General features: G+C 32.2%; 1 protein-coding gene and 1 long non-coding RNA gene across 7 annotated transcripts in view; one reads left to right on the top strand and one right to left on the bottom strand.

Annotated features, from left to right (window-relative positions):
* The window catches only part of LOC128185886 (diacylglycerol kinase zeta-like), a 73,256-nt gene extending 62,240 nt beyond the window's left edge, over positions 1-11,016 (bottom strand). For 2 of the 6 annotated variants that reach the window (XM_052855587.1, XM_052855590.1), the window contains exon 1: positions 7,921-8,277. In XM_052855587.1, the coding sequence (XP_052711547.1) occupies positions 7,921-8,006 (86 nt within the window). In that variant the 5' untranslated portion in view covers positions 8,007-8,277. Of the gene's footprint in view, positions 1-1,839; positions 2,107-7,920; positions 8,278-10,875 lie in introns of those variants that run through there. The other 4 variants (XM_052855585.1, XM_052855588.1, XM_052855586.1 and 1 more) reach the window with 3 other exon arrangements.
* Positions 2,302-13,701, top strand: LOC128185888 (uncharacterized). The gene is made up of 3 exons (XR_008243856.1): positions 2,302-2,468; positions 10,839-11,039; positions 11,232-13,701. It is a non-coding gene; the product is annotated as an uncharacterized LOC128185888 (long non-coding RNA).
* Positions 13,702-26,795: the final 13,094 nt, after the last annotated feature.

The following is a 26,795-nucleotide window of genomic DNA, read 5'->3' as shown; positions in this document are numbered from 1 at the left end:
TATTGACAGTTATAATCTGAATTAGTTATTAATCTGTTATATTGTCAATTACATATATGTTTATAAAATGATCCTGCTAGTTATTAATAAACAATCAAAATTATATAAGAAAAAAAAAAAAATTCCAATACCCCTAAGACAAATTGATCATTAATTTGCATATTTGATGCACATGTTGGTCAAGCATATGTTAATTTCTGAAACCTGTGAACAACTGTATGAAAGTGGACAGTGTACTGAAATTTTTTCAGCCTTAGTCACTGGGAAATTCTTGGTTTTTGTTATGTCATTTCATTCATTTTACATATATGATGATTTGTAAAGTTATAAGTTCATGAGCAGGACCTCTGATAAAAAAATAAAACAGGGAATCACTCATGATCCAATTCTAAATTACCACCTTAATTGTTAAAAATGACAATGTACACTCTACACAGTGTAAGTTAGACTGTTTAAAATTTCATGTTTTTGTAGGAAATAAATGCAATGCATGTTGAAAGAGCTCATTCTATTAATATATACAAATCATACAACATATTGAAATCATGCATTTAGATTATTATAAATAACACAGGACTAGTAGGAAATAGATATATATTTCAAAGTGTATTCCTTCACAAAAAGTGTGGACCGGGAAACAAATGTGAACACTAATTTTTTAATTGAAGCACTTTGACCACGCAACTCTGACTCTGATTCGGTATTTACAACTGTTTTATTCTAAACACCCTTCATCATAATTAATTAATCTGTCCCCACTTTTGAGTCTTTTTTTTAAATAAACTATTATAATAATTGATGCAAAATCCAATGTAATTATATAAACTTAGATCTTTGATCCGCTCCACTTGATCCAACAATGTAGTTGGTGCAGATCAAAGATCTATATAACTCTAACTGGATTGTATGAAATCAAGTTAATATGGACCTTCAAAGCTCCAATCTTAGACTGTGAACCACCCCCCCCCCCCACCCCCAATTTAAATATGTAAGGAAAAGGAAAACAAGTATTCCTTTTAAAGGAATGATCGGCATGAAATACCATTGGTCAACTCTGTTAATATAATATACGCGACATGCAGTAAAATATATATAACACCGTTTTAATGATTTCCGAAATGGCAAGGCATGAATGAACTTTACACTTAGTAGGCGAATCAATATACTTCCAACTAATATTCTTACGCATATGTGAAAAAAAACCGTGATTTGAATCATTATGTATGTAACCCTATAAATGTTTTATTTTCAGGTAAAATGATAAGAGTAATGTTTATAGTAATCTACATCTAGACTATTTACAGATTCAAATAAGGTTGTCATTGCATAGTAAATAAAATAGTGCAAGTTGCAATGCGTGCGCAAATAGTTAAATTTGACGAATGCCTCATATGGACTCAACTGTGATCGGCCGAAGCCGATCACAAAAAGTAGCTGCCACCACTTTTCTTTCTGTATTCTATTCCCCACTAAAATGTTTTGCCATAATTCAAGTTCTATACCTGAATTTTCTCATTATAAATTAGACACTTGAAAAATTTGTTCCCTTTGGAGCAAACTAGAGCTAATACAGTTTTACTTATATATGTGCTAATTATTATTAATTATCTACATTGTGCGTTGCATGAGTCACTTGAAAAAAACTACAAAATTTTCAGTTAATTTATTGACATCTGACTTTGTTACTTTCACTTTTAGAACAACCCATCGCTATCAATAACAAGTCTCAGATATATTAAACAGCATACAAAAACTGTCACTCTAACCAAATATTAAGAGAATTCCCAAACAGAGCTATATTAGCAACCACCCCATTTTAAGGCCAATTTCAATTAATACCTCTCATTTTCTTTACTTTCTTCCGTTTCTTCACTTTCTTCGCACTCCTGACTTGAAAATCGCTGATAGGCACAACATTGTGTCAGAAATCGCAAGGACAACATAATCCTCATGTCGCAATAGACATTGTCACTTGAACAAAATATAACTGTATGTTCAAATTTTTGTGTGCGTAGTATATCAATAACATACTATTTCACACTACAGAAATCACTTCCTATTCACCAGTAACTTTTTTTTTATATGGACACTAAAATGCAAATGTTCAAATTTTTGTGTGCGTAGTATATCAATAACATACTATTTCACACTACAGAAATCACTTCCTATTCACCAGTAACTTTTTTTTAAATGGACTCTAAAATGCATATGTAAACAATATTGTTAACTACGGAAACTTTATAACCAGGAAGTTTTTCTTCTTCTTTAAAACTGATTTGCACGACAAAAATCCTTAAATCACCGTCCGATTTTGTTGAAACTGTTATCTGCAGTATATTATGTAACATAAGAATTTTATTTCACAGTTGATTCGGAAGATCTTGCTGATCGAAACACTCCATGCCAAGCTCAATTCAAATCTTTATAGCAACCTGGATTCCAAGTGCAAATCCACATGCATACGAAAGGTAAACTTCTTCAAGCTAAGGACATTTTGATAAGGCTAGCTGGTATGGTTATTTTTACATTTTTTTCCCTCTCAATTTGAGACATATATGTTTCCCTATATTTCCACACCCACACGCTTATAATGAAATTTCATTTCTCCTCATCAAAATGGACTGCACATATTATATCGTTAATCCACTTATGAATAAATTAGTTGTCCAACAGAAAGTCATGTTGTTCACTCAGATTCCTTCATCATGCAGCTAAACTGATTAATGTTGACATGCTCCTTTCAATTTGGGGCAGTATATGTAATCTGAATAGTTGAATATCAATTTGCCTTCAAAATTTACATGCACCATCCACAGACAGTAAACTTGTCATGTGGGGTTTTTTTTTCCTTCAATGGGATCAGGTATATCACACAACTTTGTCACACCATGTACAGATTCATTCATTAACACTCCTTAATCAAGGCCATTCATCACCTTCCTATAATCCATTTGTCCCCACAACAACATTTAAAACATCCTTAGGAAAACTTGGGCAATTAATAGCAGATAATTTCGAATCACCTGAACAAGTTCACTGAGATAAAGAAACTATTTAAACACACCTTGTACAATCTCAATAGCTATAATTAGAAAAGCATTTATGATGAACTCGATTTAATCCATGACCTAATCTGAATATCTTCATCCTGATTCCGCTGGTAGATAATAATGGGGGTTAAGATTGAATAAACTCCCTCTTCCTGTGTAGCACAGAATCATTTCCTGTCCAAAACTATGCCTTCAAATGAAATGAAACGTGTCATACCTAGCCGATACACACGAAGCTGTCTCAGTCACTCATTTCTTGACATGAGAGAGCAATTCCCTGGCCAGATGTTTTTATATTTTGAAAAAAAAAAGAACTAAATTTATTTCCATTCAACTGTCAGTTCGTTTAATGAGCAGGTGAAATGTCGTGTGAAACTATCTGTCCAATTAACAAACATATCTGACACAAGGGTCACAATAAAATTCAGGATGTGCGAATGTCACTCCAGTGTAAATTTTGTAGACTAAATTTCCATTAGTTACCTGTGTATTTATTTTTTGCTTTGTTTTTTATTTCTTTTCTTTTTTTTATAATTTAATCATTTTCAACAACTTACTGTAATAATCTATACATGTAGTTGTAAAATATGCATTCAAAGATATGGCTAAATATCCTTATACATGTACATTGTATTATATACTTCGCTTTTAATATCTATAATAATCAATGATCTTTTATGTTTTTGAACACTGATTTTGCAAATCATTTAAAAATAGTCAGAGTTATTCCCCTTTGCCCATTTTTACTCATATCAACTTTTACAAAGAATATGATTGAGCTAGGAAAAATGTAACCTGTACAAATTAACATCATATATTAAGTAATGAATTAACACAGGTAATTGAGAATTCATGATGTTAATTCAACATTAATATAAAATGTACATGATTGTAAATCTTGATCCTCAAGTGGGCCAGTCAGATAATAATATTGGGTCATTTTTAAATAAGTTTGTAATTTTGGTTCATAGGTTTCGGATCAAATTTCATTTCTTTTAAATTTCAAAGGATTAGTATGTAAAAAAAAAAACAAAAAAATATGGATGAAAAGATAATAAATGGGATGCTACATACATATATCAAAATGTTTGTAATATAAGAATCTGATTTTCATCAGTTGTTCAGATAGGAGAGGACTTTGTGCTTGTTAAGGAGTCTCGGGGGAGAATATTTCAAACAAATAATTTCCTTTTACCTTTTTACAGTGAAAGGTCAACTTCCCGGTAAACTATGTGCAAAATTTAAAGTAAATTGACCGGATAGTTTAGACGCCCTAAAATTTTGGTCGTATGTCTGAATCATCACCAACATTTTATATAGGATTATATATTAGGAAAATGGGGGTTAATATTTTCAATTTCATGAGTAAAATATTACAAATATGCAATTTTCTTTTAATTTTCAGCGACGAAAGGATATAACATATTACATTAAGTTAACTTTTCGCCAAATTAAAACAAAATTGGCAGAATAGTTTTTATGCTATCTGCCCTCATAGTTTGGTCCTATAAACGTGTTGTGCCAGCCATTTTACACAAATAGAATTGTATAGAGTAAAAGGATGTTGATGAATTAAATTCAATTTATTTTGTAATAAAAAAAATAACCTACTGGTAATTTCCACTCACACAGAACATGAAAAGATCGCTCATAATTATGTTTTTTATCTTGCAAATTATGTTTTTAATTTTAATTATTGGCACTGCAAAAAAAAATGCACAACGTTTATTTTTGTCAATTGTTACATCAAAGTCTCAACTGATGTCATTGTGAGGCGTTGACTCCGACATGGATAACGTCGATTTTGAAGTGGCGGCGAAATGATTAAAATACTTCTGAACATTATTCTTCCAATTCATTTTGCTAAAAAAACTTTTATGATAAGTATTTTTTTCTAATAAAAACGTTAACCTATTTGAACATTTTACTTTGCATTTGCATTTTACGACAATAATGTGCAATACCCCGCGCAGAGGGCGCAAAACTTTAAACCCTGGCCGACCAACCTTAAGGATGACCATGGGTGAAAGATAGTTCAATTGAGTCAATACAATCAAGGGTTCAAAATAAGAGGTTTCATATCCTCGGTATATTCCGAGATTGATGAATTTATTTGCTAGCAAAGTCAGAGAGAGGAATATTCCAACGAAGGTATATTAGTGCATGTAGATTACGATAGATTCATTGTTTGCCGACACATAAGACTTCATTTGGATCTCAAGCATTGGAGACAGCAAACCAATCTTGATCATATATATTTGTGAACAAAGAATTCTCCCATACTATACTGGAAAATCTTAGCCTTTCTTCTCTTTGAGGAGAGAAAGATTTCATAGCAGATGAAAAAATATATCATTTATACCCCAAAAATGTAAAATCAATGAAAATTTCTTCATCAGTTTTCATTTACTACTTCACAAACAAAATATCAAAGCCCTTTCTGTGTAATGACTATGAAATGATTGAGACAAAACCAATATGAAACACACTGAAAACCCCCAGCTCTGAATGATCCCTGCGAGTAAGCGGGAGTGCAGAGCTTGTAAAGTCAATAAATCAATATTTTTATTCCAAATTCTTCTCTCATTCACTTCACATAGATTCCTATCTTCTTTACAAAATATCAAGATGTCTCTCTGTCTCTCTCTTTCCCTGAATGTTATCTCACAATCTGGACTTTCATTTTTCATGAAAAAATTAAAGCTTTTTTCGATGAATAAAATTATTTAGAAAATTTTAATTACACAAATAATTTTAAAGATGCAAAATTTCTGAAACGGTCCACTTTAAAGAGTATCATTAATCTCTGCTTTTGTTTTCTATAACAGCTAATCCCTGCATCTGATATCTGGAGCCAGTGCATGTTCAACACAGTTATACCAGTACTACGTTGCATGTATAATTTATTCCTTTTTATATACAAGTAACATTGCATATGTAACAATCGTATATAATTATATACTGTATACACTCTGGGAAATATTTGCCCCCTTTTTCACCCTTGTTGTCATCAGGCGAATCTAGGACTGGGCAAATTCCTGTCTCAAATTATCTCTTAATTAATATCACAACCTTGGTTGAGCATACTCAAGACAAGGCAAAACCGTTTGCAAATGAAGAATGTGTGAAATATATGGGATAAAAATAATTCTGTATACAGTATTGCACTGCGCCTTAATTACCAGTTACAGTATTCTGAGATGATTGAAAAATTTCATAGGATATTGTTTGATATGAATTTCAAAAAAATTTATGCCAGTATTTAAAGGGGCATGGTCACGATTTTGGTCCAAAATTATTTTTATGATTTTAATGTTTACAATGCTTATGAAAGGCATTTTTAATGGGCAACCGAAATTTGAGTGTCATTCATTGAGTTTTAAAGGGGCATGGTCACGATTTTGGTCAAATTCTATTTTTATGTTTTTATTACTTATTTATTATTTATAATGCTTTAGAAATGCATTTCTAATGATCAAATAAAATTTGAGAGTCATTCGTAGACTTATAAGCAAGATACAGGGCTCATAATTCTTTGTCATGTAAACAAGGCTCCTGCCCTGATTTCGTTTTACAGAAATGAAGACCAGTTTTTCAGAAAGTTGATAATTAAAACCAATGGATATCCTGATTCAATCCTTAATGTTTATGTACATGTAGTTTATATATACTAACATTCTCTTTATCATTTTTATGTCTCTGTGATTACATGAATAAATATTGTTTTATCTGCATGTAAACTACTAAGCTCTGCTTGCTTTATTTATCTATAGCAAACCTTGAATATTTTTATTAAACAAATAGGTTGAAAGCCAATAAGTTTACACCTAAAAGGAATTTTGACTTTATTAAATTTATATGTGAACTTGTGAAATTATAAAAGATAAAAAATACCAATCTTGAAATAATGTATAGAAAGTAACTCTTTCAGAGACTGAATACAAATTCACCTTATAAACATATAACAATTCTAGATTTAACAATTTTCTTTGGTCAGTAATGAAATTTCTATTATAAATGCATAGATTACATTGTGTTTGTAGATATGGCCATATAGTTTGTCGTTGTTTACATCCATGATGATTTGATCAATGTTTTAAACTTAAAAAAAAAAAAACACAATTAAATGATTCAGTGAAGAAACAATTGAATTCTTTATAAGGTCAGGAAAGTTACGAAAGAGTTCTACTTCCATGTCATCTCTTTTTACCCTGAAAAACTGCATGACAATCATAAGTGTAAACAAATTTCACTTGGGGATATATTATGAGAAAAAACCAGCATCATTATAGAAAATATATCATGATCTTATAACCATGCATTCAGAAGTTCTCACTTAGACTGACACCTTGCAAATTTTTTTCAACATTATCATGTTGGAAAAAATCAGGTCTGGTTTGCAATGCATAATACCCATGATAAAATTTTTAAAGAAAGATTTTTTTAAACTCCAAATGCTGCATATAAGCTGTACTTCAGATGCACAGTGAGACTGGTCACCCTAACAAGTCAATTTATACCAGGACCCTATATATTTTAAATTTCAAGAAGATACATGTAATTTATGAAAACTTTTTGCACACACTAAAAAGAATGGATCTGTGTCTAAAAGGTCTTCAGATGCCTTGATTTATTTATTTGCCAAACATTTTGCTTGAAGAGCAATTAAAACGATAAAAAACACTGTAATGCAGACTGTACTCAAGGCCGCAATTAAGAACACTGATCAGCAGTGAAATATATCAAACCCTCCATCAGCAATTTGGTCTAAATAATATTGATTTTAGAAAGCAACAAAAACAAAACATAAAACCTTGGTGATGTTAACACTCAAAATCATCATCAATCACAACTTATCTTGTCCTCTCACCTGCTTAGCAACACACACGCCCCATCGTCTTCGTGAAACTCTGCAACAGCCATTGACAGTAAAAATTCTCCTTCTGCAGCATCCATTCACACAAGTTTTCAAATATATTCTATAGACCGGCACAATTAGTAGCCATTTGTCAAGATGCAATATGAAGTGGCCATGCAAGTCCTTTAAGATAAACTTCTCTCTCTCTCTCTCGCTGCTTTTTCAATTTTTTTTTTTTTTTCAATCACTGTAAAGAATCTGAGACCACGCAGAAGAGCGTTTTCAACTAATTATCTTCCAACCTAATGGCTCTGAAGTACATCAGTCAGCGTAGGACTCGGGGAGGAAAAAAAAAATAACACACCACCTAATAGAGTACTTAACTAATCTATGTTACGTCGAGGAAAAGAACATAATGTGTCACGTTGCTTACTTAAAATAGAATCAATCATTGTTATCAAAGGGGATCTTTCATCCCCTGTTACAATGTTTAACTTACTCCACTGTAGACTGAGATCAAGGAAGTCTATGCATTCTACCTTTTCCAGTTTAAAGGACACTTGGGGTTTTTCTATCTTCCCTCTTTTTTTACAACAAACATCACAAATGTAGCAATTTTCATCACTGCTCCTTTCAACATTTTTCAACAGTCACTTCCCCTAACCTTCGTAACAATACTCAAGAACATTTGTTTTCAAATAAAGAACTTAATAGAAAGATAGAAATCGATATTTGATAGGCATGAAACCATTGCATACACACTTAATGGGATGACGACAGAACAGTTGCAAATTTGCAATTCTTCAAAGTGCCACTTACACACAAAGGTAAACAAAATCTACCATTTAATTCACCAGATCTCTTCTTTGGAATTTACCATTTCAGAAATGCATGTGCAGTAGTGCAGTATGCGTATCTAACATTTATCTCAACTTTTAAATTCTTATCTTCTTCTTTCACAAAAACGAAAACGGTAACAAGACTTTGCCAACCAAAGACAGGTGAACACATAAAATTTACAACAGGATAAGATATGTCTCTGATTTCCTCTGCTTTTTCTCTTCCTTAAGACAATAAAAATTTTAAATCAAACAAACAAACTTCATTGGAATCAGCAATCATGTGTAAACCTGTCATGGTATTCTGCACTGACAGAATTGTTTTATCCTTGAATGAAAACTGTACAAAAAGGTGTTCAGTTTTAATACCTTTATGATACATTCATATAGCCTTGAATTCATATCAGAATGAATAATACAGCAAAAGTACCAATGCTCTCTCTCTCTCTCTCCTCTCTCTCTCTCTCTCTCTCTCTCTCTCTCCTAAAACCAAGGTTCACTTGACATCTATAATTTTGACCCTCTAATTTTGACCACAATTTAAATCTGATCTCTCTCTCTCTCTCTCTCTCTCTCTCTCTCTCTCTCTCTCTCCTAAAATCAAGGTTTACTTGACATCTATTATTCTGACCCTGTAATTTTGACCACAATTTAAATCTGATATCTCTCTCTCTCTCTCTCTCTCTCTCTCTCTCTCTCTCTCTCTCTCTCTCTCTCTCTCCTAAAACCAAGGTTCACTTGACATCTATTATTCAGACCCTGTAATTTTGACCACAATTTAAATCTGATCTCTCTCTCTCTCTCTCTCTCTCTCTCTCTCTCTCTCTCTCTCTCTCTCTCTTAACCAAGAGTTGTTTTGTACAATGCAATGGCAATCTTTTCACTCATTAACTTGAAACAAATAGCTTTTCTGACCAGAGTATGCTTAGCAGCTCCAAAATTTCACTGAAAAATACATATTATTTAATACTGTAGATTCCAATATTTTTCGCAAGTACTAATTTTCATGACCAAATCATTTTGTGAATCGTATGAACATAAAACTGTAAGCACAGAACTTTGTAATGACTCTCTACAGTATACAACAACAAGTGAAAAGCTGTCAATGTGACAGCAAACCGGGTTTTCTTTTATGTAAACTGTATCCATAATCCATGTCAACCCTTATCCAGTGAAATGGAGTACCCTACATGTATATGCAACATTTCGCCAAAAAATGACTAAGTTCAAAAGCTAGTATTTTTTTCATAAATTATCGGAAATCAAAATCCTAGCAATATGCACACCTCTGATATATGTACAATTGATCTGCAAAAGAACAACTTCCTATCTTGAGAACTGTAGGAGGAGTTATCCGTACAATGAGGGTACCCTATATGCAATATTTTGCCAAAAAATGACTAAGTTCAAAAGCTGGTATTTTTTTGATAAATTATCAGAAATCAAAATCCTAGCAATATGCACACCTCTGATATATGTACAATTGATCTGCAAAAGAACAACTTCCTATCTTGAGAACTGTAGGAGGAGTTATCCGTACAATGAGGGTACCCTATATGCAATATTTTGCCAAAAAATGACTAAGTTCAAAAGCTGGTATTTTTTCGATAAATTATCAGAAATCAAAATCCTAGCAATATGCACACCTCTGATATATGTACAATTGATCTGCAAAAGAACAACTTCCTATCTTGAGAACTGTAGGAGGAGTTATCCGTACAATGAGGGTACCCTATATGCAATATTTTGCCAAAAAATGACTAAGTTCAAAAGTTGGTATTTTTTCGATAAATTATCGGAAATCAAAATCCTAGCAATATGCACACCTCTGATATATGTACAATTGATCTGCAAAAGAACAACTTCCTATCTTGAAAACTGTAGGAGGAGTTATCCGTACAATGAGGGTACCCTTTTGGCAGCCGCCCGCCCGCCATCCGCCCGCCCACCCGCCCGCCATTTTCACCATTTTAGTAACCGGATTTTTCCGTTGGAAAACCCGGTTAATAAAAATAAAATGAAATTTTATCATCCCCAAAGCGATCAAGCTTCTTGCAATTTTACACAAAAATTCCTTGTTTGTTTATATAGGAATCTACAGTAATCAGGCTTTTTTCAAAGAACCAACCTGTAAGAAGTCTGCTTCCTAATGGAGAAGTGGGACAGGTCTGGCATTGCGTGCTCTTCGTCCTCCGAATCTGATGGAATGCTTGCGCACTCCGCCATTTTTCCTCACCATTTGGCTCTACATGGATGTTTCAGTTTTCAGCACCCTGCAGTAATATGAAACAGGTATATGATTATTTCTAATTAAACATTTTTTCATCTACATCCACTCGCATATCTTTCTGTTTTGAATGTCTACCTTTTTAAAATAAAAAAAAATGTCAATTAAAAATCGTTATGAATTGATTAATATCTTTCAAAGCAAAACATTATATACCACAGCAGATACTACAAGTGATAATTATCTGTTGATTATAGGTAATTGAAATGCACTGATGCAACAATGCCAATTCTTCTAAAATAGACAGAGCTGCGTTTTTTTCTATGAAGTAACAAAAGAACTACTTTCAGTGCTGCACTGATCTCCTCAGACGAAACATTCAACGAATTCTCTCTCTATGACAGAAAGCGATTGTGGATTGTATAGATTCCTTATATAAGATCTTCAAACTTAAAGAAGAAAAAAAACAGGAAATTTCAAATTGCCGATGTTTTCCCGAAAAAACAATACCTATTTCATTAATCTCTTAAAAATATACAAAGAGGCAGTAAAGTGCGGCAAATTTTCCTTGAATATTGAAACGCTTTCTCCTCTTCTTAATGCACGACTATACAATGTAACCTGCATCAACATGTAACTGTCAGCAATGCATTCAGATAACACAAGCACCAAATTCTTCTCTTTTGAATGCAAGTACATCAAAGCTATTACCAATCCTTGCTGTATTGTGAGGAATTACATCATTCTCTGACAAAACAAACCTATACAGTCAAACTTCGTTATCTCGAACAAGATGGGACTGTTTAAAAAGTTCAAGAAATCCAAGTATTCAAGATATCAAGGGTAAAATAGTTACAAATAAGTGGTTAGGACTTACAAATCACTTCGACATATCCGTTGTATTCGAGATATCGGTGTTGAAATATCGAAGTTCAACTGTATTTATAATCTAAGAAAGATTATAAAATATGAGGCCTAAGAAAAAAAATTGTTTGTTTCCGCTTTCCTGACGTACCCTAGCTTTTACCCCCCGACTCAAAGCTTTTTTAAAGGATTTTATATGGAAAATCGTTTATTTTCGTTTTTATCCAATTTGGAGAAAAAAATTACTCAAAATTTTGGTCACAAAAACGCTTGAAGCAGTTACTCTTCTCAAATCAGTGTAACTCAAACGTTTTGTTTCAAAATGGCTGTATGTTTCCATGTGTTGTGGAATTTAATAATGCATTCTCTCATCGTTGGCAGAGGATTAGTATCTGATATATAATATCATTATTGTGTTTTCTTAAGACCAGCTTAATAGTCAGGAATGATATTAAAAGTATTTCTCATTTTATATCATTCAGCAGTGTCAGTATCTAACCGGCATGTATGGATACTGCAATATTAAAGGAAAAAAAAATATTTGAAAAAATAAAAAAAAATTCCGAACGACCGACCCTAATTTTTTGAAGCATGAAAGTGGAAACAAACTATTTTTTTTGCTGATGGTTGTAGTGAATATTCACACCAAAATTAATAATCATTGTTCAACAGTGTGGGACCAACTCTACAAATCAATACTATTCAAATACAGCATTGATTTGGTCGAAAAATTACACGACAATTTTAACATTAACAACATCCAATCAAGGCAACCAGTTGCTTAGGACTCCAGTTCATAAATGCCATGAAGTCAAGCTAGTGCTAAATCAAACCTTTCCGCATAATGCTCAAACCATCATTCATCATCCAAATTTTTTTTCCAGTCAGTGATAATCTAAATATATTACAGATTAACTAGACTTCACTGGATTTGTAACTGTCCCATTATACTGTTTTATATTGTATATGTACTATCATTTAAAGGTCATTCTTTTAAGACTAATCAGTGTAATTACACTTGATTTTGAATATAGGATTAAAATTTGAATTGCTTAACAAATAAAATGTAGCAAATAATTTCACTTTTTATTTCAGGTAAATTGTAAACTTTGTCTTTTTTTAAATACAATTAATTAGTTAGTATCTACTTACACAACTTGCATATATATAAGTAATTAGTCTGGATTACAACTCAAAAGTACTTTTATTTGTGAATTTGATTAATTTATTAGTTGGTACCAAATATAAATGTTTTATATTACCGTAATTAGTTTACTGTTGATTGGCAAATAATCACAGTTCAAATTTCACTATGTTCGTGATTTATCGTTTTTCAGTTAAATTAACCAACTGTAAATATTAACATCAGTTTTTTATTAATAGTAATTAAAGAATTAAATACTAAAAAATTTATTTACAAACAATCTGGTTTGGATAAAGACAAATGTTAGTATAATGGCTATGAAAAGATCGAAACAAAGTATTTACATGTACTTTTTCTTCTCTGTTGTGAAAATAAAATATCTGACAAGAGATCCCTAAAAACTTTAATTTGATTCTTTTAACTTCAAAATTAAATCTGACTTACCATATATATAGTCAAGAGAAACAAAAGAAATTATTAATATATTATAATTTACAATTGATTGTGAACTTTCGTTATCAATAGTCAAGTACACAATTATATGCAACACTTAGACAAAATTATTCTTTATTTTTATTTTCATTTTAATTTGTTTTTTTTTAAACTAATATATAGCTAACTAAATGAAAACTAAAATTCACAGACCAATTGTACACACATTGTAAAATCTATATTATTTTTATCATCACGCACGAAACCAAGGATTTTGCTCAACTCTTCAGTACCTAAATAAGTTGTTAAAATGCGGCACTGATGATCTTGGTAAAAAAAATTATAAAATCCAAGTTTATGACTTTTTTCCAATAGATAGAATCTAGTGCCGTTTGGAATTTTCACACAACAAGCAGACAGACAATTTGCTCTCTTATCAGACGAACAATGCACATAAATATCACTCAAAGCCAGGATCCCTCTATCTCTTGTAGACATGTAACTCCGATCCCACCGATCCAACCCATCATCCACACAGAGATTATTTATACTAGTATCTGCAGACAAAAAAATCCTTCATCTCACAATCCACAAACTTAATCCTTTGAAATTAAATGTTCAGTTTCATCCTTTCTCTTTGTATCAATAACAAATTTCAGCATAGGTGATCGAACTTTAATACAGCTCGTATGATTTCGACTTTTCTAGAAAGAATTCAACATTTTCTTTTTTGAATTATTTACCAATTATAAATAAGCAATTTACCCAATAAATAATAATGAACACATTAAATACCTTCAACCCACGCCGTAGACCTGCTACCCTGAATGAAGATAAATATTAATACACTGTACCATAAATAGCAACAGAACTTTTAAGATTATTATACTGATAAATACCACATGAATTATACTGATATTTTGATTCCACATGACAAACCATTCCTAGTCCAAAAAAAATCTTTAGCTTACCCAAATCAATAGTGAGACTTGTATATGCCATGAAATTAACATCTTCAAACATGCTGCAGTGTTACATTAGTTCCGTGTTTGCGTTTGATTGAGGTTATTTGCAGAACAACAGATGATCTGCTGCTATGTACAGATAAAAGGCCATGACTTAAGGATCGAGGCTAGATGGTCAATAAATAATCCATCTGATCAGATTTATCTAGTAATATTTCTTAGACTAATAAGATCTAATATATGTCCAATTTTTAACTGTATTATTTGCTATAAACTATCATAATATGTAAACGGTGGGACCGTTGGACCGAGCGCAGATTTAACACAGTGTAGTTTGATTTATGTATGATAAAATCTATTTAAAACGCACACAGTAGGATCCGCCTGCATGGTTAAACTTTCCTGGCAAGTAAATATCAAAATCGTTAAAAAAGCCAGAAAAACGTCAGATATTTCGGACTACATGGTTGCCTACTCATACCATTCGTCAAAGTTAAACTAAACGTCGCGTGCTCAGTCTACATTATGACGTCATATTTCAGACGTAAAACGTTCAAGTTTTGTCTTCGGAAATAATGAAGACAGTTACGTGATTCCGAATTTTTTAATTTCTTCTTTTATTGTTCATCAATTTAATTCATATGAATGCCGCTGTAATAAAATTGCATACTTTGTTCAGTATATTAAAGATCAGTTCCTTGACGTTAATGTTTTTATAGTCCATCTGATAATTTGATAAGTCATACATGGAACAAGTCGTGTTTCTTGCTTGAAGCACTATTGAAACTTATCTGGTTTCCTTTTTAATTTCTTTTAATTCAAATTAACTTCTATTGAAACACTGGAACTTATTAAAGCGAGTTTAGGGGCAATAAACATCGAAAAGTACCAGTCAATCAATGATCGAACTAACTTTTTAAAAACAAAATGGCTGCCAAGATGGCGGCGCCCAGGGCTGGAAGAATTTTTTTTTGGCCTTAGTACCCCTGATTCAACATTCATTTTTCAATGATTTTCTTATATATACGTGTTACCATTAATCCTCGCTTCGCGAGGCGGGCTTTGCCCGCCTCCCGCTGCGCTCGGTATTAATAGTATCAACAAATTGAAGAAAAATTTCAAATCATTTTATCTTTAGGATTTGAATAATTTCCTATATTAATTCTATACAGAGCTCTTCTTTAAAGGAGATTTAAATATACTCAAAAGTGGCCATGACCATGCAACCCTCTTAATCAATCTGTAGACAATATGCAAGTGAAGCATATAAACATTAAAATGAAAGGTGGTTTACAGATTAATTGATGCCATATTTTTTAAAATAAATATGTGATATTTGAAAGAATTGCTTAAGTTGTCTTCTTCAGAATATTTCACTACAACAGACATGGCTAAAATGTCAGAGCGATCGTGTTAGACTCAATTTAAGCCTGCCTTTGCTGTTATAATATGCCATTGAACAGTGAGATAACCACATAGCAACAATGAAACGTTTAATCATCACTAGAATATTAACGCTCAACTTATAATCCCTCGCGATTTTTGGAAAATGAAATATAAGGCCTTGGCAATCAAAAAACCCCTCATTTTTCAAGGTTTTGTTGAAAGGTCAGGGATCTGAGCAAATTGTTTTATATAACATGGATTCTTTAGTCTTTCAGCTACAGAACTTGCCTAGGTACGATCATAAAACTCCATATAAAAAAAAACTGTTCTGGTCCCTCTAAGCAACACTTGTTCAAAGTAGACCAAAAACGTTCACACAATATCACATTACTTCACCAACAACACAATTAGGGTGGTAAATGGCGATAAAATGACAATTCATTTCTGACCGCAAATCTTTCCTATGCAACCATTAAGTAGTTTGAGCGCTCAGGGTGCAATGTGGAAAAAAAAATATATTCTTTTTAAAAGTCTTGGCATTTAATTATTCATGGATCTGTTCCCAAAAGTCAATATTTTGTGCAATTTGATCATCAGCACAATACAAAATTCAAAGACCAGGTATGACAACAGACGCCCACACACAAAACGACACTCAACATCTCAGCTCTGCGTGCTGGAAAAGTTTACTTTTATCATTTGGCTTCATCAATTTTTCAGTTCAATTTGCTCAAATTAGATAATCCCCTTAATCTATTTATCATATATTGACAAGCTGCTGACTGATTAGAGATAAAAACTACCATGTAGTCTCAGTTTAATTATAATGTGTAAATAGACTGCACTACAAAAAATAATCATATGAAAAATGAACATGCAAGCATTGAGAATAAATTTCCATATGAATGACATATATGCAGTTAAAACATTTTTTTTTGTTGGAATAGTGGTATCCAAATATAATGCAACATTGGTCCTATCAAGTCCCTAGTGGTTTGATGGGCAATTTGCGTAAATGGATGGCAATTCTATTTTTAGTGTCCTTTTTCATGCTTCGGTCACGATTTTCGCCTTCTCTATACACCCAGTGCAATCAGATTCAAACAGACTCGACTGACGTAGCCTGCTGCAGAAGCCTCTTAGTGAAAATTGTGTGTATAATTAATCACTATCGGAGAGATTGGCATTAATTGTGTTGACAAGAAAAGCCTGTCAATGCATCCAAGACTTGGAGATTGCACCATGCCTGCACATGAATGATGGCAAGAAGATATGTTCTATCTTCTATAAATTTAAACATTCAACTTAAACTCTATCAGATCTTTTACTCAAGAAAGTAATCACATCCTCTTTTTGACACTAAACCCCCCCCCCCCATCCAAATGGTAATGATCACAGGGAGTGAGCTAAACTTGGGTTATCAAATGATACAGACTCTAAAATATAGAGACCAATAGAATGATTTACTTTGCAAAAATAGTGGCCAAACTGTCATCAAATAAATCATATCAACATCAAACCAGAACATTTAACCAGTACTTCATTGAATCTTAATCATGACCATTAGATTCAAAGAGTAATTGGTTGAGACAAACCACAATTATGATGATGTTGACTATGAAATCTCGATCTGCATTATTTCTTTTTTCTGCACATGTCTACAGTAAAATCTACATAATGAAGAAATCTAACAAGTTTGTTCCTAATGATTAAACTGATGGAATATATGTAACAGACTTTTCCAATATGTAGTATCAATTTTATTACCCATTATATTGAAATCAAAACTAAACTTTGCAGAAAAATTAAATTTACATGCACAGACAATTTTGTGTACCTTTTAAGCCCCATCCCACCCCCACCCCCTCCCCCCACACACACACACACACACACACACACACAAATCTATAATGTTAAGTCTTTTTCCTAACTGATTTCAGCTGATTTCACTTTCAATCATATAGGGGTATATATTATTGAAAACCCTAACGTTACAGAAAAGGAAGGAAACTACAGTAACTGAAAACAAGATGTGATATTCTATCCATCCATTTCTAAATCTTAAACTACTTTTAAGTGTTCATAAGTATCTTTATATACATAAAAGGGAAACAAACGTCATGAAAGTTTTATCAAATACAAGTGCAGAAAATTCGAGGAAAAATATGATGCAACTGAAAACGGTAAAATCCCCATTATGTTATTGATTATAGCATTGAATCATGATTTTTTGAAGTATACACTCTCATAACTGCAGCGGTGTGTGCATACAAATTGAGTAAATTGACTTAATTGTCCCATTAAGATAAAAATTTGCATAAATTGAAACTTTTAACCATGAATTTAGAAGTCTTTCACCCACACACTTAATAAATCTTAAAGTTTTCCATACAATCTCTATGAGCATGAAATATTACTAGCTAGCATACCTAATCTTGGAAAGCCTCTCTCTCTCTCTAAGCTCTCTCTCTCCCTCTGGCTCTCTCTCTCTCTCTCTCTCTCTCTCTCTCTTGAACATTACCTCTCCTCACACTATAATAGCTGTCAACCCTTACATATATTTAAGTTAAGTACATGTATTTTTAACAAATAGCTGACTCTCTCTCTCTCTCTCTCTCTCTCTCTCTCTCTCTCGTTTGAACCTTACCTCTCCTAGCTCACACTATAATAACTGTCAACTTGTACACATATTTAAGTCAAGTGCATGTATTTTTAACAAATTTTAACTCTTATCTATGTTAATACCAAACTGAATATTTACAAATCTTTATATGAAATTTAATTTGAAAGTACATTTTTAAAAACTTTTCATTGTGTGATACTGCAAATCAATTGACTGCCAGATTTATCCTAATAATCATATAACATCAAGATTCATATCAATGTAACATAATATAAGGCTTTTCTTTTTTCTTTCTTCTTTTTAAAAGAGTGACAAAATATTAAGAAAAAAAATAACTGGAATAATTTTTAGATTTCCAAAATTACACTCATTGCCATAACATTAATGGTTTCATGCAAAAATCAAAGAACAAAGTTGTAAACTGATATCTTAGAAGAAATGTCTGACCTTTATTCCATGATAAAGACAGCATCTTCCTGCACAAAGAAACCCTCATAGAGCATCCCTGTAATTAACTTTAAAATTCTTCAGAACAACTGTTTTTCTTAAAGAAACATGATCCTTGTATTGCGTAATTCTTCCCAGTGTCTCGGTGGGTAGCAGAATTTTTCATTATACCTCTATCCTAAAACCTACCTTTTCAATAATTATCTAACCACATCATTCTAGTTTTATACCACTGTGGTTGCTGCAAATATCTCCGAGAGCAAGGTATTGTTGGGCAACCATTGAGGACTCTTGCTTTTATAATAATCCTACATCACGCAAACTCTAATATTTTTTAACCATAAAGTAAATCACACTAAAGGTGAAAGGAAAAGTAACAACATTAGCACCCAATCACCAGAATGTATGTTTGTTTGCAATGTACACCACTGATTATAAATATTGAAAGATGATTTGAGGAATACTTAATAAGCTAAGATGCCAGTTTGGTATCCAAAACAGTATATGTTTCAGATTGTATGGCTATATGGCAAAAACATGTTTCCGATTGTAGTGACAATTGAAAATAATGTGAATCAATTTACAATTTAAAAAGAAAATTTACAAAGAAAAAATTTACAATAATATTGCAGACTGTTCTTTAAGCATTGGAAAAAAAATCCACTTAATACTGACCATCAAAAATGTTAAGAAATTCGGAGAAACGACAGCTAATTTCAGCATCTCCCAAGATGCTAAGAATGTTCCTTGCTACATTAGTTCTTGATTGTAGCAGAGAGAGCTTTCCTTTTTCTTTCCATTTCTCCTAATAGGGAGACCCATTACTTGTCACTGCCCACCAGTCAAAACCAATTTGATATTAAGTCAACCATTCATGTTCCAATTCAGCTAGATGAACAGCTTCAACTTCCTACATATAGCCAGAAGTAACACATCAATCCATTTTTTGCTTTTCTTTATAATTGATAAACATGCAAGAGTATCTGAGACCATGACTGTCATCAGAATCAGTCCTGCAGCCAACAAAATAATTTTTATATGGTTATTATTTTCAGTGATTTTCTAGCTCTCTTTTACCTATCTTCAGATATTTGATATAATAAGAACATCTTTTATATTCAATATCAAAGTTCACTTATAATCAATAATTTTGGCCGTATAATTTTGACCACAAAATATCTCTCTCTCTCTCTCTCTCTCTCTCTCTCTCTCTCTCTCTCTCTCTCTCATATTCTGACTTGTCTCATGTCTCATATCTCGCTCTCAATTTTCATATTTTGCACTGTAACAATAAAGAAAATGTATTTTTATCAGATGCTATTTTTATGATTCACAAGAAATTATCCAATTCCTATAGTTCTTGCTGAGGACTGAATGTACTACTAATATATTAATCAAAGTACTGAAGTACTGAGGGGAGTTGATTTTATCGATTATCATTTATTTTAAAATCAACTTATCTTGCATGGCAATTAGTTTCTAGTCTGTATTTGAATTATGCACTTTTTTATTATATGAATTTTTAGACTTTTCCGACAAGAATTTCGAGAAACCTCATATGAATCATGTTGTGTAATATTTAAAGATAGATTTCAAACTATGTATTAGTAATCAAAACAATTCTAAAAATCGTATGGATCCAAGCACTATTGATATCGAACTCTAGTCTCATTCAACCAGACACTCGGCTGTCTCCATTAATCTCCGACAAGCAAGAGAGCCTCTCGATCTGCTTGTCAAAGATTTACGGAGACAGCCGAACGTCTGGTTGAACAAGACTATATTACACTCTGGCGTAGGAACACATGAAACTACAAAAATATCTAAATTATTCTTATTATATAAAATCTGACTATTTTCAAAGTGTTTATAGATAAGTTTCCTTGAAAAACAATGCTTCAGCATACGTTACATCGAATTTTTCTATTTTTTTCAAGAACTAAGTCTTGTCAGCGGCAATGATTTGTCCTTAGATCCAAACACTGTTTCACTTTCGGTTTGCCAGAGTAACTGCATAGGAGAGTTGATTAAAATCAACTCCCAAAAAAATGATAGAAACATTAAGACAGTTCGATGGTCATTTTCATCTTAATTTTACAGTACTGTATAACCGGTAATTTTTGCGATGATCTAATTTTCAGGAGGGGGGGGGTTTGCGATCTCTTTCAAATCGCAATATATTGAATTCACAGAAACTATATCCATTTCTGTATTATTTACTATTAGAAACATTTAAAATCGCTAAAAAATGACTGACGCATTAATTAAAAATGCTACATATTTTGCCTATTTTTGCAAATTTTGTGACACACGAAAAAAACCGGATATACGGTATCTCCTTGAGATGTATCAGGACTCTTACTAAAGATGTAAGAAAAGATTCAAATCTTAAACTCAAAATATTTGGATTTTTTTCTTTTATGCTGAATAATGTAAATATAAATAAATATCAAATTCAAAATTTTAAGGCAGATCTAATATGTTATTAATGTTTCCTTTAAATAGTGTAAAATTATTGACTTTTGAAACCTTGAATTCAACACCTAAATTCTCCATTTATCATATCAATTGTCAAGATGCAACCACCTTTGCATCAAAACCAACCTTCCGATTCTTGAAGAAATTGATGCTTAAAAGATGCATGATATTGGCTTCTTACTGCAATGTCCATAACTGTTTAACAGTTTGAAATACAATATAAACATACAATTAAACTTCAATATCTCTAACACTAATATCTCAAATACAATGGATAAGTGGAAGTGATTTGTAAGTCGCAACCACTTATTAGTCCCCTACCGGTTTTCACTTTCCTCTGCGTCCGTCAGTCCGTCCGTCCGTCCGTCCATCTGTCTGTCCCACTTCAGTTTTCCACACTTTTTTTCTTTATGCGTTTGAGTAATAATATAAAATTTGCTGAACAGCTTTAAAATGTCAAACTACAGATCAAGTTAACACTTTTGTAGCGTCTAGTTGACATATTTTTGAGAAAATTAATTTTTTATATTCCAATTTTTTAATGTTCGGGTTCGATATTCTGCACAACAGTGCGTTGTTTTCACAATTTACACAAACCGGTAGGGGACGTGTATTGCTTATGCAATACTCTCAGAATGCTTGTTTTTTAAGTATTTCAATATCTCGAATACTCGGATATCTCGAACTATTTAAACAGTCCTATCTAGTTCGAGATATCGAAGTCTGATTAAGTTACTTCCCCTGTTATACTAAACTGGATAATTGTCTTCTTGATAATTCAAATGAGAATGAAATTACATTTTCTTTACTTCGATTCCTGAAATAATTCTCACCAAACAAAGCACAATAAGTGATAGTTGATTATCATTGCTTTTAGGAGATTGATGCATTAAGCAGACATCATGGATTTAATTGCTCAACTAGTATACATTTCATACCATCCGAACACGTATACCCATACCTATAATTTTATATTCACTCAGTATCCAATTGCATTAATCAATTTGTAGATGCACCTTTGAGGATTCTTATAACCATGCACTTAATTTCAATTTCTAAGCAAAGCAATCAATGCCACTTGACCAAAAAAGAAACTCTAGAAATGATAAACCACTACAGATTACCTTGGCTCTATCTAAACCCTCGATCCTTATTAAATATGCTGTTAATATTCAATTTATTTTCCATGGTGAAATAATTGCAACTCCAAAAACCATTTATAAATGCTGCATTTTGCCTTTGACAACTTCATCATCAGAAATTTGCAAGGGAATAACATCAATTCAGTATACAGCCAATTTTCTGGCATTAATTTTGCAATGAAGCTTTGTTCAGAAATACTGAAAAATTACATATTGAAATTATGTAGATGAAATTCAATAAGGTCCTCCATCCACTACACACTAAAATATGCATACAGTTTTCAAAGAACATTTCATTTTCGTAATAAAAAAAAGTTTAGCGTTATTTGCCTTACATGAATACACATTTATTAATAAGATGATTCCAAATCACATTTCATATGATATATACTGGTGTTGTTTTACCTCATTTCAAGCTAAAAAAAAAAAATTAAAATACATAGGATAAAATTCTTGTATATGTACTTATAAGCTGTCTTCTTCCAATTTTAAATTCATCAAATTTTAATCACTATTTTTTGGTGATGATTTTTAATTTTTAGATGCTGGTTTAATGTACCGTACTATATATTATTAAGGATCAAAATACAAATTTTACGAAGGCTTTGCTATTTTATCACTTTTCAATCAGATACAGTTTATTTTCCTTCTTCCTAAAAACAACCAAAATAAATTTCCACTTAGTGTATACAATTATCACTCAAAGATAACTATGCAGGAACTGCCACTCTGGTGCTTAAGAAATTCATTTCTAAGTCAGTCAGAAAGGATATAAGGTTATATAGCTGACAGAGAGGGGATCAAGTTGGCAATAAAAAATTTAAAAATAGTCCGACAATAGTCTGACTGGTCAATCAGAAGGAGAGTGGTGGTTATATAAAATGTTTCAGATTACTATGTTGGTCAATTAAACAGACTCCACTGTATACATACGAATCTAATTCACGATAATTCACAGCTCTCTCTCTGTGAATGGACAACACATTAAATCTCTCAATACTGCATGCATTTACCTATACAATCAAACCTCTCCTCCATCGACCAGATGCTAACGGTATCCCATTAGGTTCCATTGCAGCCCATATCATCAGTACTTTATCTGTTTCTATTGAAGACGATAAAGAATGTCCAGGCTTCCGTTTTACTACTCTGATCAGAAGAATTTGTTATTGCTCCAGCTTTTACCAACGAATGGATGCGATTGATTACTGAAACCTATCAATGGCCTGTTATACACATGCTGCTGCCATCTTATAAAGAAACAATTGACTCAATCTCAGCAACAGGAATCAATCCGACTGTGACACAAAATGAGATCATTGTATTTAGGAATAAATAATACTCAATAGGTTTTCCAAGATTAGTTCAAATACATGTCTAGAATACATGCATATTTACATGCAGACTTGTAACTTAACATTTTAACTTAAGCCTTGATCAACTTCAGAGATTGTAAGTTACAAACACAAAAAGTTAGTTAAGATAAATCCTTCTCCGCACCCTGAAGGTGCAAAAGACTGATGCTTATTCCCCGGTTTCTGTGGTGCTAAGCGGATGAAAGTCATTGATGATTCCTAGATGGGACACCAGTCTATTGCAGGTTAACTAACTCCCAGAGTAAGTGGGTACCCAATTTCATCTGGGTGAAGGACCAGGAAAAGATGTTAAAGTGCCTTGTCTAAGTGAAGAACACACAACATAAAGTGACCATTGCAGGTTTGAACAAGCGACCTTTTGGTTACTGGCCTAACGCTTATGACACTGGGTCATATCTTTCACACTTGTCTAATTACATGTAACAAAATAGACAAGCATTGAATGATGTCATTTTTTTCTAGATCTAATGTAGAATAAAAATTGAATAAATGAAAGTTTTTACACATTATAAAATCTTAAAACATTGGACCATCGCATTTATAAATTCTTGGAATTTTTTACATCTATTTACCATGTACCGTAAATTCCTTATTTTACGCAAGTACTTAATCGTGGGATTCCACTGTTTTGTATCAAATTGGGGAATATAAAATAGTGTTCACCAATATTTTGTCGTAATTACATAGTTCAAAACTATCTGGAAAAAAAATGAGATTTAGAAATCTGCTTGGGTTTCTGCTCAAGTTTTTATGCGGATATCATTTCCTTGCGTTTAGTAAGAATTTTTATCAACAGTATTTGGAGCATAGCAAGTTTATTCTTTGTCACCCTTAACATTTTCCTGTTTTTCCTGGAATGCAACGTACTCCTAAAATAGAACTTACTGTCTTTAGAGGGACATTTTAGAATCTATAGAGACACACAAATCTATGTATTATATTACAGTAATCTTTTTTTATGTTATCTTTTTTTTACCTCTATGAATAAATAAGTATAATCAAAGGTGTTAAACAGTTGTCTTCCTCAAAACTTTACAAGAAGATAATGAGCAGGAAACATTTTTTTGCAAACTGTGTTGTTGAAAGCACACACCTACATGCATGTTAGTCCCAGTCTGTACAAATTTACAATGTATTTAATGCAACAAGGAACATGTATTATAACAAATCTTATAAGACACAGAAATGATCAAAGTTTTACCGTATTAAAACATAAAAAAAAAAATTTTGAAAAGAAGATTTTTTTTGTTAAAAAAATGAGCATTTTCCCACCCATCCACCCAAAGACACAGCTTCCCCACCCACCCACCCAGAGAAACATTTTGTGAAAGGATATGTTTTCAGTGTGTTGGCAGTACACACCTGTGTCATTCATTTGTCTCCTGTTAGACAGTGTTAGTTATCAACTAAACTTACAGTTTAATTTGTTTCTACTTAAATAGCATTGAATATCATGGGAAATAATTCACTTAAAACTTTGAAATAGAATAATTCAAGGCTAATTGACATTATCATAATGCCTATTTTAAGAAGTAAACAGTAAAACTCTGTTATTGCGAAGTTCTTGGGACTTTTGGATTTACTTTGTTATATCCGTTATTCGTTGTATCCATATAACGAATTCATGATAATGACAATAGCGAATTCACTATATACATGTTTTCTTTCAGCAAACTACATTTTTTGCTAAATAAGGCTTAGAATGAAAATACATTCTTTTGATACCTTAAATAATCAGATTGTGAATTAAAGAATTTATGTGAAAATTAAATTATTTAAACTATCATGTTAAATGGTAATGCATACTTTTTAAACTGTAAAAAAATTTGTTATAAAAATGTTAACTTTCGTTATTTTTCACCTTTACGGAACTCAAAATCAGTTCGCTATATCTGTGTAAATTTGTTAAATCCGAATTGCATGCATGGTTATAACTGTAAAATTTTGCAAAGATTTTTTAAGAATTTTACTGGGGACTCAAATAACAACTTCACTATATCCGAGATTTCACTTTACTGTGTTCGTACTAAACAAGTTAGTAAGTTATGATTCTAAGTACAGGTATTCTCTCATTTATGTTGCTCACCAGCTTTTGTTCACTATCATGCTATAACACCTGCACACATCTTCATACACATGTACACAATAGGCTTTTCTACATTCCTCCTGCAACAATTAAGTGGAGTGTGAAACAGTTAAACATATTGGCAATAATAATGACTACAGCCATCAGTGATAAACCTTGAATGCAATAAATAATCTATATACTACACAACAAAAATAAGAGGTAATGTGTGTACGTCCTTATAATGCAAGTAAAAGTACTGGTATGTAAGTCTAAGACTCAGAGCTCAGGAACAAATTAATGGGTTGGAAAATTGAGTCCAGATCAAACTATGGTAAATGCTAATGCACGTTTTATATAAAGTTATTACTGTAAACAGGGAAAAATCCCCCCCCCCCCCCCCATGGTTAATGTCTGCCTATTAGAGAACGTATGCCAGAAGGTGTATACTTTTCAATAGAGTACAAGTATGGTAAGGTCAAAAATACACACACAGAAAGTGTCAATAGAATACATGCATGCAAAGTGTCAAAAAAATAATAATATGGTAACTTGGTAAGTGCCAAGAGAATACAAGTATGGTTAACTAACTGAACTCGGTAAGTGCCAAGAGAATACAAGTATGGTTAACTAACTGAACTTGGTAAGTGCCAAGAGAATACAAGTATGGTTAACTAACTGAACTTGGTAAGTGCCAAGAGAATACAAGGACTGATATGGGTAAGTGTATACATATACTATCTAGCTGCAATAATTCAGAATTATGAAAATTTGCTCGGTCTAGCGAGAAATTGCGTGCTGCTCATTTGATCTGCTTTACGAGCCCATGTCATTCCTGCCATGATTGACTTCTTTATTAAGGATTCTGGGATAGCTCCGACTGGATTGCAGATAGAATC

The sequence above is a fragment of the Crassostrea angulata genome, chromosome 5 (assembly GCF_025612915.1).
Source record: "Crassostrea angulata isolate pt1a10 chromosome 5, ASM2561291v2, whole genome shotgun sequence".
Classification (NCBI taxonomy): domain Eukaryota; kingdom Metazoa; phylum Mollusca; class Bivalvia; order Ostreida; family Ostreidae; genus Magallana; species Magallana angulata.
This window is presented reverse-complemented; position numbering and strand designations above follow the sequence as displayed.